The 20,758-nt window shown below is 39.9% G+C and overlaps 1 protein-coding gene across 1 annotated transcript in view; it reads right to left on the reverse strand.

The window, feature by feature from the left end:
- The window catches only part of grb2a (growth factor receptor-bound protein 2a), a 31,359-nt gene continuing 10,601 nt past the window's right edge, over window positions 1-20,758 (reverse strand). Inside the window, 5 exon segments of the mRNA XM_036570597.1 lie at window positions 1-1,469; window positions 1,471-1,527; window positions 5,048-5,216; window positions 7,431-7,553; window positions 9,085-9,182. Coding sequence (XP_036426490.1) covers window positions 1,341-1,469; window positions 1,471-1,527; window positions 5,048-5,216; window positions 7,431-7,553; window positions 9,085-9,182 — 576 coding nt within the window. The 3' untranslated portion in view covers window positions 1-1,340.

Below are 20,758 nucleotides of genomic sequence, written 5' to 3' on the forward strand. Positions count from 1 at the left end.
TCATGGTGGAGGGATACATGCTGAAGCAAAATAGTCCCCAAAGAAAATTATTTCAGATTTTCCACTATTTTCCCATCATCAACATTCCATATAAAACTCAGAAGACACGAGTAGGTTTTTTGGTGGCTTTGGACAGTAAAATGTCTATATTAGTGTTGTAGTCATGGTGACCCCTGGTTCCTATCACCACCACTGCAAAAAAAATTCAAGCTGGTAAGTTTCCCAACAAACCTCTCTGACATTTTAACCATTTCAGGACATTTTCAAAAACAAACGAAGGAATTCCCCTTTAAGGACTCTCTTCTTGGATGAATTAAGATCCAAAAATAAAGCATGTTCAAAAATGTCACCTACGTTACTCAAATCATCCCAAGTGGGGCTTTAAAGGCAAACAGACATGTTGGTCAGTCTCACAGATATTACACTCTGATGGAGCTGGTCAGCGCGTGGCTCCTGCAGCAGATTTAGTGAGATTTACAGAGATTGTACTCCAGAAATTTTTATTTGAAATATATAAAGTATGCCTAAACCTCAAGCATGTAATGATTAGTCAGGTTTGCTTCATGAACCACAGCCAGGATTTCTGCAGCAGCCCTCTTGGCATCACTAGCCCCATGACATCATTAGATATTTTATACCAGAATTAGGAGATTTGTGCATGCTGAGCAGACGACGATTGCTGAAAACAACATTATTACTGATATTACAGATTACAGAGTACAGTAATAATGACATTATTACTGATAACCTTCAACTATCCTCAATCGCACAAAACAGAGAGAGAAACATTTAAGAAAGAACGATAACATACAACCGCAACAGGTAAAATACGCATTCAAAACGATACATACTGTGGAATATCTTTCAGTTTCACACTTCAGTGCGAAACCCTTCACTCGTCTACAGCTTTGCACAGTCCCTTATTTATTATTAATTTTTTTCCGGTCGTAATACTGTACATCAGAATTCTGCAGCTGACTGTGTAGTATGAGAGGAACAGGCGTGTAGAAAGCAGCACAGTTTGAGGTTTTTTAGGTTCACTGCCAGCGCTTCAACACTTCACACAGCACTATAACCAGCTGGGTTCGCTAATCTTCCAGCCAATCAGCTTCGCCGCACTGCCAACCAATAGCAGACCCCGTTCCGTCGCTCTCAGCCAATCAGCAATCGGAGGCATCAGTCCGGCCTTTTCTTCCCCGACTCTCCTCCACGGTCTCTGTTTCCATGGCAACCCCCCACTGGAAGTCCTCGTTTGCCTTAACAGACAGTTTCAGTTTGTGTTTTTGTTTTTTGTGTGTTTTTTTTCTTTTTTGCATTCTTTACATTGCGTCGGCACGCGGTTACATGTTTTGAGTGACAGGGGTGACGTAGTTGCGTGGGAACATTCCGGTCTGGCCGTGGCATGCCCCCTTCCACCAGTTAGGGTCCGAGTTGTCCAGCACCTGGACGAAATCGCCGCGTCTGAAGCCCTAGCTCGCCCTCCTCCTGCGGGTCGAAGTCGAACAGAGCCTGCACGTACGTGGAATGCTGCAGAAACACAACCAGAATCAGAACAACATTAAGCAGCTTCATTCATTCGTCAGAGCAAACATGGCCAAGAGAACTCAATGATGTATAACATATATAGAGTTCTAAATTACAGTTCAAAAGTCTCTCTTTAATAACATTTAGAGAAAAATGTTGCAGATAAACACATAAAACGATTTTATTATGATGCTACAGATTATATAATAAAGAAATGTTAGAGGTGTCTAGAATGATGAGTAGAGCTGTGGAAGACTAAGGTGACTGATAAAAACAGCTGTAAAACTTCAAGAATAAGCAGAAGTTCTAATAAGTAAGCATTAGTAACCAAAGTGCCCTGCATTTTTAAAGTGGTGATCAAATCTCAGGCACAGTTAATCAAGGAATTAACATAAATAATTACAGTATACTATTATGTAATCATATGCAAAAATTACATTTTGTTGATCTTCTAAGTGAAAGTAAGGTAACATCCTCTACAGAGAACTAACAAGCTAACTTCATGTTTAACATATCGGAAAAAAATTAAACATAAAATTTCAGATTTGCCACAAGCCACATTTTACGTTTTTTTCCCCCAGTGTCTTAAATTCAGCAAATAAACAGTAATTGTGCATTAAAGTGAATTCTCTGTAGAAGCTGTGTTAACTTATTTACACACAGAAACTCAACACAACATGAAATTTGACCGGGATGCGCAAACTTTTGTGTATTTTATACTTTTTGAATATGATTTGCTATATATGAAAAAATGTACATAGAATTCCCATACTTGTTCCCAAATTCCAGACCGATGCTTGTATCTGATATTTTTGTACACATTTGTCGCATCACAGAAACTGACACTAAATCAATCTGGATCAGCATTACAGAGAAATGTAACAGTTGTGTGTGCAGGTTAGAGGTAAATGAAGTAAAATTTAAAAAAAGCTACTATTTTAGTGCAGTAACAGTGCAGGGCTGTCAGAATCCTGGCAAAAAACTATCATAGAAATCACTGTGATAAATGATTCAACTGTCTTGTTCTTGAATTGCAGCTATTAAACACAAGCATTTGGCCCAAATTGCCTGATTAGCCACTTTACTTGCTTGTTATGTTTACTTTGTCGCTAACACTGGCTGTGTTGTTGAATCTATACTATGCACACATTCACACAAAGGTAGTTACAAGCAAAAAACATAATTGGCTACACAGGTAAAAAATTAAATTATTAAATTATTTTTTATTTCCATAAGCCCCATGATGTCTCAGTGAAGGCACATACTGTTCTCTTTTATTTACATTTGTTTGTTTGAGCCAGCACACATCACACTTGTGATTAGGTGACTACGTCATAATCATGACAGGCCTAACAAGATTGTGGGGGATCTATCAGCAGAAATGGAATATAGTAATAAAACCATGTGTTTATTAGTGTATAATCACCTGTATACGAATAGTTGTGTTTTCATTATCTTAGAATGAGCCCTTCATACCTACATAGGCAGCAGCTCCTTTTGCAACAGAGGCCGCAATGTTGTGCTGCCATATTTCTACAGTAGCCCAGAATGGACAAATCAAACGCCGGCTCTAGAGGGTGTCTTTCGTGCTTTTACGCTGAAGTGGCAGCTTCAATCTGGTGGTGTTGTAGCTTCAGTTGGAAAGAAGAATCAGTGATTTTGCCAGTGCTGGCTAAACATTTTGTGTTGTGAGAAGTTTGAGAACCCAAATTTTGACAAATGGAGGATCAGAATTATTATTTAGCATGAGAAAAAGCGAGAGAAGGTGAATCCTCACTATCAAAAAAGGGAAAATACGAAGAAGCAAAACGAAATCAGGACAGGATAGGTTCTACTACATGCTTGAAAAGGGAATGGGTGAGGGAGGGGAATCAGTTGGTTGCAGTCTGCAACCTCATCACTAGAGGGTTCTAAATCTTACATACTGTGCCTTTAACATTCTGCTTTTCCAGCATAATAAAAGGTCATCAAATGTTGGTTGAAGGCTATTTTTATATATATATATATATATATATACACATATAATAGGACTGGGAGATAAAATGATAACAATAAGTATCGCAATACAACTTTTCTTGATATAACTATAAGAAATGTTCAATAAATTTTCGATATAATGCACCATTCTCACACTTCCACATTCTAGCGACAGCCCTACTGCAAGGAAAACGATACTACTCTGCTGTCGCCGGAACAGGGCGCACTTCCGAGTTTTTTGGCATGATAAGAGAGGGAGGGGGGCCACTATACTTAAGCAAAGTCTGAAACATGGAGTTATACATTCCCTGTTTGAGTGGAGCGATTGGCGATCTGTTCGCCTGTGACCAAGTGCGAGTGATGAGATCTGTGGCGTAACTGTACTGAACTACAGTGAACTCACCTCTTTCCTTACATCCTAACAAGCTTTAGCAGCGCTAAATCACGTCTGATACTCACAACCGCAGCGCTGTGTTACAGCGCTCAGAAAGTCATGTATTAGTGCATTCTCAAGCAATGAAAGTGAAAGAAAGAGGTGGGTTCATACAAGTTACAGCCCTGATTTAAACGAAAGTAAACTGAGGATGCCGTGAGGCATTGGAGAGCTGGAGAATGCCATCTTTCCAGGCTAGCTGGCTAACTTGAAGCAGCGCTCCATCACTTGCACTACACGGTGAATTGATGACACTGTAGATCAGACAAGACACAAAAGCACCGCTTTCAGTTTAAACATGCCTAAAAGGACTCTGTTTGTCTGGTATTAGATATATTGCGGCTCACCCCTCAAATTACAATAGAGAAATCCAGACGTCTGCTAGCTGGTGTCTGAATACATGGATGTGTTAGGAGTGATGGCAGTAAGGCGGTGTGATCCATCACTGACGTACCGAGCCAGCTAATGTTCACTGTTCTTACTAAGTTGACGTTGTTGAGAAACTGAACAGTTTAGCACTGTTGTTGGCCATTTGTTTAGCATTTGTTTAGCATTTGTAACGGGATAACCTAGCACTCATCACCAGACAGCTAAAAATAATCTGTTTTCTTTCTTAAATTATGACTACTACAAAAACTGCGGCCATGCTTTTCCAGCTGGTAAAAACAGACAACCAGACACTCTCTCCCACTCTCCCAAGACAGATTTGTGAAATTTTCCACTGTTTGGCGAGTGTTTGTCATGTTCTGACCATAAAGGATAGTTTAAAACAGCGATTAACCACCCAGGAGCAAAAATCAGCCCTCATTATTGAAAGAAATAATGATTTGACATTCATCGCGATTTGTATCGATATCGAACGATATGAATTTTGTTTATCGTGATAACATTTTTGGCCATATTGCCCAGCTCTAACATATAAATATATCTGACAGCAGCGTCAGTGTGTGTGTGTGTGTGTGTAAAAATATTGAAATAGCAACTTTTTGAAGCTTGCTGTTAATACTGAACTGAGTATCATAATAGCATCATCATTTCATGAAAAATATCCCAAATGTTCATCATCAAAATTATTACCATTTGACCTTCCACAGTGGGCGGAGCCTGGCTCACCTGTGGTACCTGCTCGATGTCTCTCAGGAAGATGGGCTGGTTCCTGGAGACGGAGGTGGAGCGATGATAGTCCACCAGAGAATTCAGAGAGTTAAACTTCACCACCCACAGGAAGTACTTCCCTGCCCCGTCCCGCAGGACTTTAAAGTGCTGCACGTCATTCCCAAATCTAGGAGCAGGAAATGGAAAATGTTCCAGGTTTAATATTCTGATTTTTGCAGTAAATCAGAATGAACTGCACTCTGAGTGATTCAGACACTTATGCTGCACTGTGGCCATCTGTAGAGAAATGAGTGACCCAGTTTTACAGAGCACATTAACTCACAGGCACAGAGCTGAGAACAGACATTTGTTGTGGTGTTTTACATAAATAATTCACTTCTTATTACGCTGCCTAAACAAACAAGACTGAATTATGAGCCTACTGGCACACAATAAGAATACAGTTGAATAGAGAACACAGACGAGAATAGAGCAGAATGGAAAGGAATAGGACAGAGTAGAGCGTAACAGAAAAGAATATGATAATGTAAAGCTGAATAGCTGAATAGAACAGAACAGAGCAGAATAAAGCAAAGTAAAGTGAATTATGTTCGAACAAATCAAAACAGAGTAGAAAAGACTGGAATAAAGCTGAACAGAAACCACATTATTCCTTCACCCCATCAAGCTTTTGCTTTAGTTGGAGGATTCTTTTTATAGCCTACCCCAGGGGTCGGCAACGCAAATGTTAAGAAGAGCCATTTTGTCCTTTCAACAAAAAAACCAAACCACTTTGGGAGCCACAACATTTTATGTCCATTTTACCATCTTGGCTGTAAACATGTCTCAGTATGTGCTAATGTTGTAGTATAACTTTAGCCCAGCTGTAGCCACTTTTCTCGCATCACCAGCAGGAAACTTTTCTGAAAATTTTCCGAGCAGCTGAAGAATGAGAAGCTGACTTCAGTTCCGTGACTTTTTAGTATTTGTCAGTTTCTTGTTGCACATTAAACGTATCAGGAAACCAGCTGGAGTGATTATAAACACAAACGCCCATGGACACAAAAGTCCATTTGCCTCCAAATTATCAATGTTCATCTTAAATCTTTCTCTTTGCCTTTTCATTAGCTGCTAGCTAGGTGAAATTGTTGTCTGTGTTGCTATGGTGACCAGCAGTCTGCGCTGATCTTCAGGGTTAAAGGGTGAATAAGCAGTTCTACATTAACTCCAGGGTTTAAGACCATTTATTGATAAAACTGTGTTTGAACGATCAGCAGAGCCTTATTTTACTGCAAAGGAGGATTATTTTCATTCCTAAAAATTTAATTCTGCTGGAGCTGCAACAGGGCGGTCAAAGAGACGCATGTTGCCGACCCCTGGCCTACATCCATTGTTTATGCTAATAAAGGCGTCTCATTTTAACATTTTAATTTTGTTAACACTGAGAGCCAAAACCATAAAGTATGTCAAAGTACTGATTCTCGGTACTGAAAAATGCTTTATGAGAAACTCTTTAGCTTCATACACCAAACCTGCAGTAGGAAACCTGGATGTGATCTTAAGACTCTGAGCTTTGTTTCATCTGCATTTAAACACAGTCACTAAGGCAGCTTTTTATCATGTGAGAAATATCAATAAAGTTCAGCCTTTTCTCTTTCAGAGCGATGCAGAGAAACCTGTTGCTGCGTTTGTTCAGCAGAGTTGATCACTGTAATGATCTTCTTACTAGAGAAAACAATCCATGCTCTACAACTTGTCTAGAACCCAGCAGCCCAGATCCTCACAAGACCAACACAGAGAGCTCATATCACCCCGTTTACACACTGCACTGACTGCCTGGATCTTTTAGGAGAGATTTTAAAGCTCTGCTGCTGTTTTTTAAAGCTCTAAATGACCTTAAAGCTCCTGAATGTCTGTCTGTTTACGATTTTAAACACCTTTTGGAAAACACAGAAAACATGGAGAGACTTTCTGTTATTCTGCTTCTAAACTGTGGAGCTCAGTTCACCTTCTATTAGACAGTCAACCTCAGAGCCCACTTTTAATAAACATCTGAAAACGCAGCTCTTTAACGCACTTCATTAAAACTCTATGTCTCTTTTAATTTGTTCAGTATTATTGCTTTATATGATTTTAAATTAATATTTTTAGTTTCTTCTATTACCGTTAAGCTTTATCTCCTGTCTGTAAAGCACTCTGAGCTGCCACTGCTACAAAAAGTGCACTATAATTAATCCTGTTATTACTTTTTCTGTTGTTACTTCACAAAATGCAGTAATCAGGTGAACAATATGGTCGACAGAGCACAAAAGAACAAAACCAAATAGAGTAGAACAGGACAGTAGAGGAGAACAGAGCAGAACACTGCAGACTAGAACAGAACAGAGCAGAATAGCCGTACTTGACAGACAGAGAGAAATCTCCTGGTGCGCTCTCGCTCTCTCTGATGAGAAAAGCCCCATCATGCCTCTGTTTATTCAGCATCTCCTCTGCCTTCGCCCGCGGGATCTTCCCATAAAACCACCTGATGAAAACAGACCATGGTTTAAACACACAAAACTTCACTTTACTGTATTCAGTCATGGTTTTATTATTATTATTAGTGGTGGTAAATACAGTGAAAAAGCTATGTTTTAATCATTTAAGCATGGATGATAAACGTTTAGGGTCATTATGCGGAGACTAGAGACTAAAGTATCCACATAAGGACTCTAACATATTTCATGAACGTTACTGAATCATTTTTAGTAAATACAGTCTAAGACCGTCTATTCTATTCATACTGAATCTTTATTATCATCATTTAAAGAGTAAAAACAATAAGACATCTAGGGTCCAAAGAGTTAATATAATTAAGACTAGCAATCTGTAACACGTGCTCACTCAGTGTTGGACCCTGGAGAGCCACACAGTTTCTGCAGATCAAGCTGAATATGAATCACAGTGTATCTGGAGGGGGATTATAACTGTCCTTACTAAACCCAGGAGTTCACACAGCGGGCAGCAGTGAGAGCGTCCAAAATAAAGCTCCAACACCGCAAACTCAGCCGACACCTCACAATAACAACCACAGAGCGAGAACCTCAGAGCCAAAACCCCCACCGCCTTCCACCAACGACCACTGCAGAGTGAAAAAACACCAGCCGAAAACCTCCAGCGTACCAGATCTGTTACAACAGCACAGTCAGCAGAGACGCCGAGACCACTCAGAACGCTGAGCAACGCCAGAGACGCAGGGCGCTTATTAAAACACGAGAAGTATGTGGAAAACGATAAAAAGAAAGGAGTATTTGTAGCTTCTGAAACCATTATTATTATTATTATTATTATTATTATTGTCCTACTTCACAGATTTCAGATAAAATGACTGAGAAAGCTGTAGAACATCGAGAATGAAGTTGTAATAAAATTAATTTCATAAATGCTTAATTTTTCAAAAATGAGGATAAAATCTTGAGGTAGAAAATCAGACAAAAATCACTATAAAGTCAATTTCTGTTGATAAAATCTTATCGATACCAAAATATTTGAAATATTACATAAATCTGCCTTATTGTTCACAGTGGTGGTGATAGGAACAAGACGTCCATCTGTAAAAGCTCCCTCACAGAAAGCTATTACATAAAATCTTTCTGTCTACTACTCTGAATCACTTTGTTTACATCTCACACTTTAATTAAAAAATTTAAAGAACAATTAGTTCATTAATTTGTGGAATTTGATCACTTTCCTTGAAAGAAAATAACAGATCAGATACAGCAGGTCTGCCTGATCGGATCTGTTCCTTATTCTGTAAAGACAAACACAGTGATCTGAGCAGGTAATTTGGTGTAACAACTGCACTGGTGTAGCTGTGGACTCACTGCAGTAGTGCAGTAACCCTCAGACCAGAAACACTCAACACAACAGTGCAAACGCAAATGACAACACTCAGCCAACGCATTACAAATGCACGGCCCTTCTGTACAAACCCACCGACCAATCTTACGTTACTGTGACGGTTAAAACACTCAGTCCTCAAAGAAAGAGAAATATGATTCTGGCCTCATACTCACGGATGCGGCTTCATTTCGATGTAGTTTTTGGGAATGAAGCCCTCTTTTCCGTTCAACTCTGCTTTGTACCAGTTCTGGTCACATTCTTCATTTAAAACCTGCAAGACAACATCACAGAGTTCAGAATGGAGTTTGAAACCACTACAGCCTCAGTCTCTGGTCCTCTAGGCTTTCAAATGACAGCATAAATGCAAGACCACACCCATCAAAATATGTTTATTTATAGGCATGAGACGCACTTAGGAATACAAAACCCACCCCTTCAATTAATCATGCTTAATGAAAGGGGAAAACAACTCTTAAAGGCTGCATATCGTGGAAAACCAAACTTCAATACAAAACAGTTTAATGTAAACATGGTTTCATAACGTACTGTTCACTGTATATAGGGATATATGGTAACTCAAGCTGCAGTGACAGTGTTTTTTACGTTATGTTTTTGTGATGTCATGAAAACCATCACGTTTACATATAGTAGCCTTTATGTTTTTAATATATATATATATATATATATATATATATATATATATATATATACATACATACATATATAAAACCTTGTATTATTATTTTTGTCATTGTTCAGTTTTTGACATCATTTGAAAATGCCCATTGCCCTTTTCATTGAGTGTAATTTTCATGACAAACAGACCAAAAGAAATGGCCCAAAATTACTCGGAAGAAATTCTGGTTCCACTGACTTACATTAAAGGTAAAGTATGTTTTTTCCTTCTCCTATAAAATTATCATTTTGGAGATACCAGGTTTTGTTCCGACAGCAGTGATATGTGTGTGTGTGTGTGTGTGTGTGTGTGTGTGTGTGTGTGTTCTCTGTAGAGGGTGTGTTCAATTCTTGTCACTTGGAAAATCCACAAAGCATGTCATTTGACCAGGGGTGGTCAAACTCTTGCATATGACTGTATATGTTGTTTATGATGTGGTTTTTTGATGTTTGTCTTCAGTTTTGTTTTTGTGTGGGTGGGAAATCTGGAGAAAATCTTGGATAAGAGCACTGACAGTTGTTATACAGATGTTTATGTACATCCCACAAAACAAATGTAAAAAAATATTGTATAGCAAAATTCAAAACAATATTTTCTAATGTCTGTATATTCACACTGTTCCTGCTAGTGGCAGACAGTTTAGCCCCTCCCCCCTCTGTGTTTTGTGTGTTTAGAGCCAGTGTTGGCTGCGGTGCTGAAACTGAAGGATCCGCTCTATAAATAACACACAGGAAATATCCTTCATTTTGGCTTCACCCCACACAACATCCTGTATACATAAAGCTCCCTTCACCCCGCCCACCAACGCACAAACCTGCACAAACCACACCACTGACCGGCTGAAGAGACGAGCATGCTGCAACCTGAACAACTGTAGTACAGACTGTCCTTTTCTCTGAAAGAATGAGGTCTAGACATCAGAGGCTGTAATACAGAAACTTCCTGTCTTTCTCTTACATTAAGATCTGACAGGTCAAGATAAGATTTTTCACAAATTCATATTACAGGAGCAAATCTGATCTTAATTTAGGAATTTTATCTTATCTTACAGCATCTTATCTCCAGTTAGGAAATCTTAACCTACTCGAAAGTCAAAGTCGACAATCAGCTGTCATGTCTGTTGCCTAGCAACCGACCATACACACACAGCTGAAACGTAAACGTAATCAAAATAATGTTAAAAATGTAAGTTACAGCTGCTGTTACTGATGTATAAAAGGTCAAAACAAAACTAAAGAGTGATAAACTGTAAGTTGTGAATACTGTGAGAGCGCCCCCTGCTGTTTATCAGAGCGTCGCCACTCCCCAGTTTCAGTCTCCATTTCTCAAACGCTTTAGCCGAGCGTGCTAACGTTATTCCTCCTAATAAACAGACACACGTTCAGCTCTGTCTCCCCATTATTCACCATCATCACTGTGATATTTTAGCATCAACAGTAACACACAAAAGTAATATGATGGTGGAGGTCGAGTCTGCAGTGTCTGAGATTTTTAAAACGCAGAGTTAGAAAAGAAAAACATCTCTCAGTGAAAGCAGCATTTTACAGTGTAAATAAATGTAGCGTCATTATGCTAGTAGTGAACTATGCTGCCTGACACAGCTGCCTAAAAACGATAGAAACAGACACTTAAACAGAAGTTAGGACACTGTTGGGGTTTATCCTAAAGTTAGGACAGTATTTAGGAGATTTAGTCTAGTTAGGATGTTTGTGTAATACTGTTTTCTTATCTGGAGTTAATGATGAGATGATGAAGTTAGGAACTGTTATTCTGTAATAGCTACTGCCCTAAATTCAGTCTTTACTGAAGTCGTCATGGAAACTAAACAGATCAGAATTCAGAGTTAGGCTGTTTCTATAATACGGCTCCAGGGCTGGGTGATATGACGATACATTCTCATTATTGCGATAAATACTGTAGCGATATTCTTTTGTAAGTGTATGATGGGTGTGGTCAGAACTTCTAGAACACTAAACAACCGCATGAAGCATAATTTCGGATTTAGACCGGTTACACAGAGGCTGTAAACAAAAAACAACATATAGTATAGTCATGTGCAAAAGTTTGGGCACCCCAGTCAAATTCTATGTCATTGTTGATTTTCTTAGTGAAAATAAGTGAACACATCCTCTGCAGAAAACAATAGTCTAATACACAATTACTGTTTATTTGCTGATCTGAATGTATTGGGGTACAAAATAATGAATAAAATGTGTGCAAAAGTACATATTTTATGTGTAAACTCGTCCCAAATTGCAGTGCAGACCACTGTCACTGTTGCATGTTACACACTGTTCAGCTTTACAAGTAATATCACAGCTCTACACACTTAAAAAAGATGGTTCTTCAAGGTTTCTTTAGTAAAGAAAATGGTTCTACATAGAAACATGAACACTCAAAATAACACTTTGCATGATTAAAGGGTTCTTTGCATGGTGAAATTGTTCTTTAGATGGATGGAGAATGTGTTGGTTCTATATAGCACTAAAAAGGGTTCTACTATTGTGACAATGTCAAGCTTGTAACTATAGCAGAACCCTTTTTGGTGCTGTATATAACCATATACAACCCATTCTCTGTCAATCTGAAGAACCATGTGTTGAATGTGTTGTATGTGGTTCTATATAGAATAGTTTTGAAAGTAGTTCTATACAGCACTAAAAAAGATTGAGATGGAAAATTTAGGTTGATGGAGAATGTGGTGTATCTGGTTACGATTTGAGCTTGTTACAACAGCAGAACCTTTTTAGCGCTATATAGAACCCTTTTTCAAAAGGTTCTATACAGAACTTTATACAAAACATTCTCCATCAAACTATTTCACCAAGTAAAGAACCTTTTAATCATGCAAAGGGTTATTTTAGTGTTCATGGTGCTATAAATAACCTACGTAACCTAAGAGCGTATATTATGATTAACACAAATCAATAATGAGTTTTCTATTTAACATCAGCTGTTGTTCTTTTCAAAAACTCTTCATATCCAAAATTGTTAAAAATGGATATACAGCACACTTTAAATAGAAATCGCACACAAACATGCCATTTTCTGCAAATTTTAAAGTGTGTTCACTATTTGCTTGTTCCAAACTTCAGAAATAAATAAATAAAATATTGAACTTTGAAAATGCCTTTTAGTATTGTGATGTTGTATTTTTGATACTATCGGTCACTCTCATTCAGACTTTAGGAACACAGAGTTTCCTCCTGAGCTCAAAGTGTCTGCAAATGTACATCACAGTGCCAACAAAGGTGCCATCTGCGGCTCTGAGAGCTGCCAGGCTGCAGGGAGCTTCATTCACACAGCAGAATTTAAACCTAATCTGTCCATGTTTATAGACAACAGTGAGTCATACAGTGTCAGAAACCACATAGTCAAGTCTATTAGAGATGCTGAACACCTCCACACACTTTGAGGGGAGTGTAATGATGATTAAGGCCTGCAGTCAGCACCATGCTAATCATCATACATAAGCTTCCAATACTTAGATTAGCTACATTAGCCTCGTAGCTCCAGTGCTGAAACTAAAGAAGCAAACTCCAGACACCAAACATGATTTGGTTGATTAGCTACATTTAAAGATTTTTCACCAAACTGCTGCTTTAAGAGCAGAGAGAAAAAAAAAAAAATCAACACGGTGAAAGTAAGAGTGCTAAGCTGAGTGGGCAGATTTGTTCTGGAACGTTCTCACTGCTCTGCTGTTCCTCAGCAGGGAATCTAAACACACATTAATCAGATCTCACTCGCTACACAAACTGAGCTTTATTATAAACAAACGCAACTGAAGCAGGCTGGTGGAGAGAGAGTGTGCACTACAGACAGGGCTCGACCGATATCAAGAGCTTTTGGCTGATACAGATTTTAAGTGGTTCAAAATAACAATAAAAAATACTGAAATTAGATGTTTATTTATATTATATTCTAGATATTAATGTTACACTCTAGTAGTTTTAGTGCTACTAAGTGAGTCCAGACACAGACATTGTGATTACAGTAGTATTCCTGAAGGCTTCTTATGGCAGTGTACAGGAAATAAAAATGAAAATAATAACATTTGTTAATAAATAGAATAATAACCTAGCGCATGTGTTTCATATCTGAACATCATCTACAGCCTTCAACAGGAAATCAGCCATATGATGTCCCAAATTAGCATAAGCAGATTTTTTCCCCTGTATTATTCACAGTGAGTGGGTCTGCGTGTGGGAGGAGAGAAAATCTGTCCCAATTTCATCTGTTCCAGAAAAAAGCATCTCTCTGTAGATACAGCAGAGCCTGATCCACTATTCAAACCCCACCAGAGAGAGAGAGAGAGAGAGAGGTAGAGGGAGAGGGAGAGAGAGGGGGTATAAACAGAGAGAATACCTCAGTCAGTCTCTCTATAAAATCACCTTCAATATATAGGTCATTAGAACACAGAAAGAGAGAGAGAGAGAGAGAGAGAGAGAGAGAGAGAGAGAGAGAGAGAGAGAGAGATACGGTGCAAAGAATGAGAGAGAGATTGACAAGGGGGGGAGAGGAGAGAGAGGGAGAAGAGAGGGAGAGAGAGAGTAGAGAAAGGATTGAGAGAAAGAAAGAGAGCAAGAAAAAGAGAGAAGGGGAGAAAGAGAGAAAGGATTGAGAGAAAGAAAGAGACAGCAAGAAAAAGAGAGAAGGGGAGAAAGAGAAAGGAAAGAGAGAAACAGACAGAAAAGAACAAGAGAAAGAGAGAAGGGGGGAGGGGGAAGAGGGAAGTAGAGAAACAGACAGAGGAAAAATGAGGGATAGAGAGAAAAGAATGAGGCAAAGAACGAAAGAGAAAGATAGAGAGTGGGAAAGGAGAAAAAGGATACAGATAAACAAAGATAGAGAAAGGAATGAATAAGAAAGAGAAAGACAGAAAGAGAAAAAGAAAGAAAGAAAGAATGAGAGAAAGAGGGGATGGGGAAGAGAGAAATGAAAGAGAGAAACAGAAAAGATCTAGATAGAGAGAAAAGGGGGGAAGGGAAGAGAGAAACAGATTGAGAGAAAAAATGAGGGCGAGAGTGAGAAAGTGCAAGAGTGAGAAAGACAGAGATAAAGGGAGAAGGGGAGAAGGAAACAGAGAAAGGCAGAGATAGAAAAGATAAACAGAACGGAATGAATAAGAAAGAAAGAGGTAGAGAGAGAGAAAGAGAAAAAAAGAGAAAGAAAGGGAAGAGAGAAACAGGGAGAAAAGAATGAAAGAAAGAAGGACGGGGAGACGGAGAGGACAGGAAGGGAGAGGGAGGGAGAGAGAGAGGGAGAGAAAATAGAAAAGGGGGGAGAGGTAGAGAAACAGAGAGACAGAAGTAAAAATGAGGGAGAGAGAAAAGAATGAGGCAGAGAGCGAAAGAGTAGGAAAGAGTGGGAAAGGAGAGAGAGAGAGAGAAAGAAAGAGATAGAGACAGAGAGAGAGGGAGAGGAGAGGAGAGGAGAGGGGGAGAGAGAGGGGGAGAGAGAGAGAGAGAGAGAGAGAGAGAGAGAGAGAGAGAGAGGGATAGAGGGATAGAAGGATAGAGAGAGAGAGAGAGGGGAGAGGGAGGGAGAGAGGGATATTTGGTTGGACTGGAATGAAACAGGACTTCCTGAATTAAAGGGATTGGGAAATGTTACTGACAGATTGAGAAATAAAGTGAATAAATGAAAGACAGGCTGGACGAGGGAAATGTGATAAACCTTAATGCATAATTACATAATGTAAAATTAGGTCATCCAGAATAAGCTGAACTCTCAGAGTGAATGGCCTTTGTGTGTAACACTAGACGTTATGTTTAAGTTTAATTGCCTTTTCAGGGTATTTTACTGTATTTAAGACAGAAAAACACATTAAAAAAGACCTAATCCAGCTGGTAGCGCTTATATGAAGGCAGCTGGGAAATGTAGTTTGTGGATGCCTGAGGGCTCAGGCCAAGGATCAATTTAACACCAGCTTAAAGGAACACTTTTAACAGGATGCTGGTGAGTTTTAGAGGATTGCACTCAGCAGGGTTCTGTCCTGATGCTGTAAGGTCATGATACACAGTGGAGCTGTGGGGGGTGTTTCCTGCTGAGCGTTACCTCCCAGGACAGTATGACTAATGACGGCATATGGTGCCCTCTGGGAAACATCAGGTGTTTTGAACATTACTTCCGACTCCCTGGTACAAAGTGACTAATCCCACCTTTTACATAGTAACGATGATGATGAGGATGATAAATGATGAGATCACAATTCCTCTGATCACACCTAACAGAAGTGATATGTGCCCTGTCACAACCTGCCCCTACCCTTCAACCTGCCCCAACTTACACCTACATCCTCATGTTAGACTGGGATGACTAAAATGACAATGTATATGCCATTTTTCTGCATGTGCCTCAGGTGACATTTGGGAAAGAAGGTGTTCCTCAGTTCAGCATCACCTCCAAACCCCTCCAATCTGCCCCAGTCTACACCTCCAATCTGGTGTTACCACCTAAAATCTCAACAACCTACCCTACGCCTCCAACCTGGTCCAAGTACACTGACCTGGACCTACCACTCCTATCTGCCCCATCCTACTCTTACCGTTGCTACCTGGTGTAAACTGTACAGCCAGCTCCAACCTACCCCTTGAAACTGGACTTACCCCTCCTACCCCCACACCTATAAACTGGACCTACCCCCCTTTAATCTGCCCAAACCTTTCAATATCACTCCAACCTGCCCCACTTTTCAGTACCACTCCAATCTGCCCCAACCTTTGAGTAGCCCCCAATCTGCCCCAACATTTTAGTACCATTTCAATCTGCCCCAACCTTTTAGTACCACTCCAATCTGCCCTAATCTTTTCATACCCCTCCAATCTGCCCCAACCTTTCAGTACGCCTCCAATCTGCCCCAACCTTTCAGTACACCTCCAATCTGCCCCAACCTTTCAGTACGCCTCCAATCTGCCCCAACCTTTCAGTACGCCTCCAATCTGCCCCAAACTTTCAGTACCCTTTCAATTTGCCCCAATTTTTTAGTGTCCTATCAAATAGCCCCAGCCTCTTAGTACACCTCTAATCTGTCCCAACCTTTCTGTACCACTCCAACCTGCCACAACCTTTCTGTACCACTCCAACCTGCCACAACCTTTCTGTACCACTCCAACCTGCCACAACCTTTCTGTACCACTCCAATCTGCCCCAACAATTAAATTCCCCTCAAACCTATCCCAACCTTTTAGCACTCCTCAAATCTGCCTCAAACTTCTAGTACCACACCAACCTGCTCCAAACTTTTAGTATCACTCCAATCTGCCCCAACAATTAAATTCCCCTCCAACCCGCCCCAACCTTTTAGTACCCTTCCAAACTGCCCCAACCTTCCAGTACTGCTCCAATCTGCCCCAACTTTTTAGTATCACTCCAATCTCCCCCAACCCTTCAGTAACACTGCAATCTGCCCCAACCTTTCAGTACCACTCCAATCTGCCCCAACAATTAAGCTCCCCTCCAACCTGCCCCAACCTTTTAGCACTCCTCCAATCTGCCTCAAACCTTTAGTACCACGCCAACCTTTCAGTACCACTCCAATCTGCCCCAACAATTAAGCTCCCCTCCAACCTGCCCCAACCTTTTAGCACTCCTCCAATCTGCCTCAAACCTTTAGTACCACGCCAACCTTTCAGTACCACTCCGATCTGCCCCAAACTTTCAGTACCACTCTAACCACCCCAACCTTTTCGTATCCCTCCAATCTGCCTCAACCTTTCAGTACCTTTCCAATCTGTGCCAACCCTTTATGACTCTTCCAATCTGCCCCAACCTTTCAGTATCACTCCAATCTTACCCTACCTTTTCATCTTAAATATGAACTTAAATGTTCCTAAATATTTTCTGAACCTTATTAAAGCCTCTCACTTGTCTTGAAAGAGTTTAGCTACAACTTCTCATGCATTCTGATTTATGCATTAAAGTCGATGATGCTGAGTTTCTTTCTATGTTGATGCCCTTCTTAAGAGAACATCACAGAACTCCTTAAGTTTTAAGAACTGTTTTAACAACATTCTTAAGAGTTTCTCAGTGTTTCTCATAAGACACCTTGTAAGTTTTTTTTCACTGGAAAGTTGTGGAGAGCAGTGAAGGACTGATGAGTCATAGGAGGCGGTCAGCCCCCAGCGGAGCAGCACAGAAAGAAAGGCTCTCCTGCAGTTTCCAGAACGGTCCATCTGAGTCACACAGCAATCAGACTCCAGCTGATTAGCCGCTGTCTGTCCTCGATGAGTCTGATCCGGGGTCAGTGAGCACAGGCAAGCTATCCAGTCATCAGCCAGCTGCTAATATTGTAGGAGGAACAATACAGTGTAATGCAATCATATGATATAGTATCACTACATTGTGACTAGCATGTTTTCTCGTGGCTAGTGCATTAGGTCAGCCATGGCTAGCATGTTGAATCTGGTACTACAAAGCCCAGCTGAAAGCTCATGCCTGAAAGGAGCACACTAAACACAACTGTAAGTCTCAAATATTACACGTACACATGCATTTTTGAAAATACCATTACATATATTTAGAAATGTGTATGATTTACAAAACTTGAAGTGAACTGGATCTTTGTCTTCGTAGGGGAGCGAGAAAGTCAACATTCATAAAAGTGTGATTGTGTTTAAAGGTCACATATGACATCGTAGACCTGAGAGGTAGTGTCAGCAGTGCAGGACTGTTTGATATAAAGTAGGCTCCAGTTGTCTGTTTGGTCTCTGCATGGCTGTCTCCCCTTTAAGCCCTTATTGCTCGCTAGCAGCTCAACCCAGTCACAACATTTCACACAGAGAGAGAGAGAGAGAGAGACAGCAGAGACCTATCTCATCTGTTAACACAAGAAAAATCCTGTATTTGACTGTATTAACAATACCACAGTCTGCACTCCTTATTTTTGCTACATATAAAAAAAATCTAATTGTCATCACTGAACTTTACTGAACCAAATAATGAATTTTGTGAAGCTTTACAGTCCTACCTACTACTGTAAAGACATTGTTTTTCAAATGATGAAAAAAACTAAACAAAATCAAACAAATCGCTGATCATGCAGTTGTAAAAAAGAAAAACTTGGTGCAAATCTCAGCACTGCTACAGGCTGTTCACTGTTTCCTTTGAATGTTCATTTTGATCTAAATATGTTGTCTGGCAGCGCAAGCCAGTACTTTTTTTTTGCTGCACACAGAAAGCTAGTTAGTCTCCATGCTAGGCTAAGGGCTAACAGCTAACCCCAAGAGATTGGCTCTTCCTTCCACTTTCTTTTACCCCTTTAACGCATTACAATCTGATGTCACTTTGACAGTAGGCTAGACTAACTGACCTTAGGCTGCAGCTCAGTACACAAGAGGTGACGGAATCAGTGAGTTCTGCACTGTTTGTACGTCACATTATGTGCATTTATTTGTACATCGGTGTAATGATAAAGACAAAACTAATAACTTAAGAAGAATTTTATCCGGTATACCAGATGAACTGGTGTATCGCCCAATACTATTTGTAGCATACTGCCATCTTAATCTGGGTCATTTTTAGCTAAATTACACGTAAACTGGTTATTGCAAATCTAGTCAAGCTATATACAACAATAAAGCAGGTGTACCATGAATTAATTAACTCCCAGACAAAGAATAACCGTAACGATCGAGAAAAGACTTAAATCATACTGATGGTGGGTCTTACAGGTCCCATTCAAACAATAATGAGGCCAGTGCTAAATTGGAGAACATGTACATTTACCACGTTATAAATCTAGAGCTAACCCTGTGATGCTATTTTGACAGATCCAGGCAGAGGATTCCCGGCTTTACAAGAAGACACAAGAAACATGTCGTTGTTTTGACTCTTCACAGTCCTTTTCTAGGTTGAAATGTGTCCTATTCCAGAGGCACCTCCATCAGAACAACACAAGCGTTTTAAGGTGATATGAAAAGGAAAGAAACACTCTGCGCTACAAAAGTAGTTCAGCTGCAGGCCACTGACGTGCTGCTCTTTGATGTAGGAAACTCCAACTCTCACAAGGCCTTGGAAAAGTGGGGCACACAACAACTTAACAATTCAACCGCTACAACTTCCCATAATCCTCTCTGCTCCCTGAGGGGGGAAAGCAGCGCCTTAAGAACTCGAGGGACTCGTAGAGGAGTGATTCCTTGAGTGAAATGTTCAAAGCAGCACCCAGGAGAGGAACGTCCTCACCAGCCCCCCGAGAGACAAGCACGAGATGGTAATTAGCGTTATAATTAGCCAAGATTCGCATTTAGGGCCAAACACTTCAGTCTTAGAAGTATTTCCCAGGAACGCGGGAGACGTTTACCCACAAAATATCAAAGCTAGGTGGTCTCTCCATATGCTAACTTACAGGCATTTTCACATTTTAGGCAAGCTAATGCTGTTAATACTGCAGGAAACCATCTGTTTAACACCTGGTGGGCAGAAGTTTTAATAAAGGGCCTAATTTAGTCTATAATTCCTTAAATTCATAAAAATTATACAGCATTTCATTGTTCTAATAATTCTTGGTTTTAAGCTGTTTTTTCATTTATCCATAACACTATTTCAATTATGTTTACACTGCATGCATATTAAATAAAGAAAAAACACCAACAGAAATAAATTAAAATGAATTGGGTCACTTTATTTTGATAGCCTCCTACAGATTATCTATAATTTCTCAGATTGTTGATGCTTGAAGGCAGTTGCAACAATGTTGAATCTGCTCTTCTCCATAAATTACATAATTTCTCAACTGTCACTGCATTCAATTTTGATATGTAAACAATCTTTGCACAATGTCACAGGAAAACTACTTTTGGTTCCCTAAAGAACCTTTCAGTGGATGAGAGTAATGTATGTAAGAATGTTAAGAACCTCCAGTACCACTTTACATTAAGACTTCCCTTATAAAGGGTTAATAGACTAATTTTAAACCATTCATAAACCCTTTATAAAGACCTCAGTGTCGCTGCTTGACTAAGAACCAAAAACATCCAGCCAACAGCGTCCTGTGGGCAGCGTCCTGTGACCACTGATGAAGGACTAGAGGATGACCAACACAAACTGTGCAGCAGATGAGCTATCGTCTCTGACTTTACATCTACAAGGTGGACCAACAAGGTAGAAGTGTCTAATAGAGTGGACAGTAAGTGGACACAGTGTTTAAACACCAGCAGCACTGCTGTCTGATC

This window comes from Colossoma macropomum, unplaced genomic scaffold (assembly GCF_904425465.1).
Source record: "Colossoma macropomum unplaced genomic scaffold, Colossoma_macropomum, whole genome shotgun sequence".
Classification (NCBI taxonomy): domain Eukaryota; kingdom Metazoa; phylum Chordata; class Actinopteri; order Characiformes; family Serrasalmidae; genus Colossoma; species Colossoma macropomum.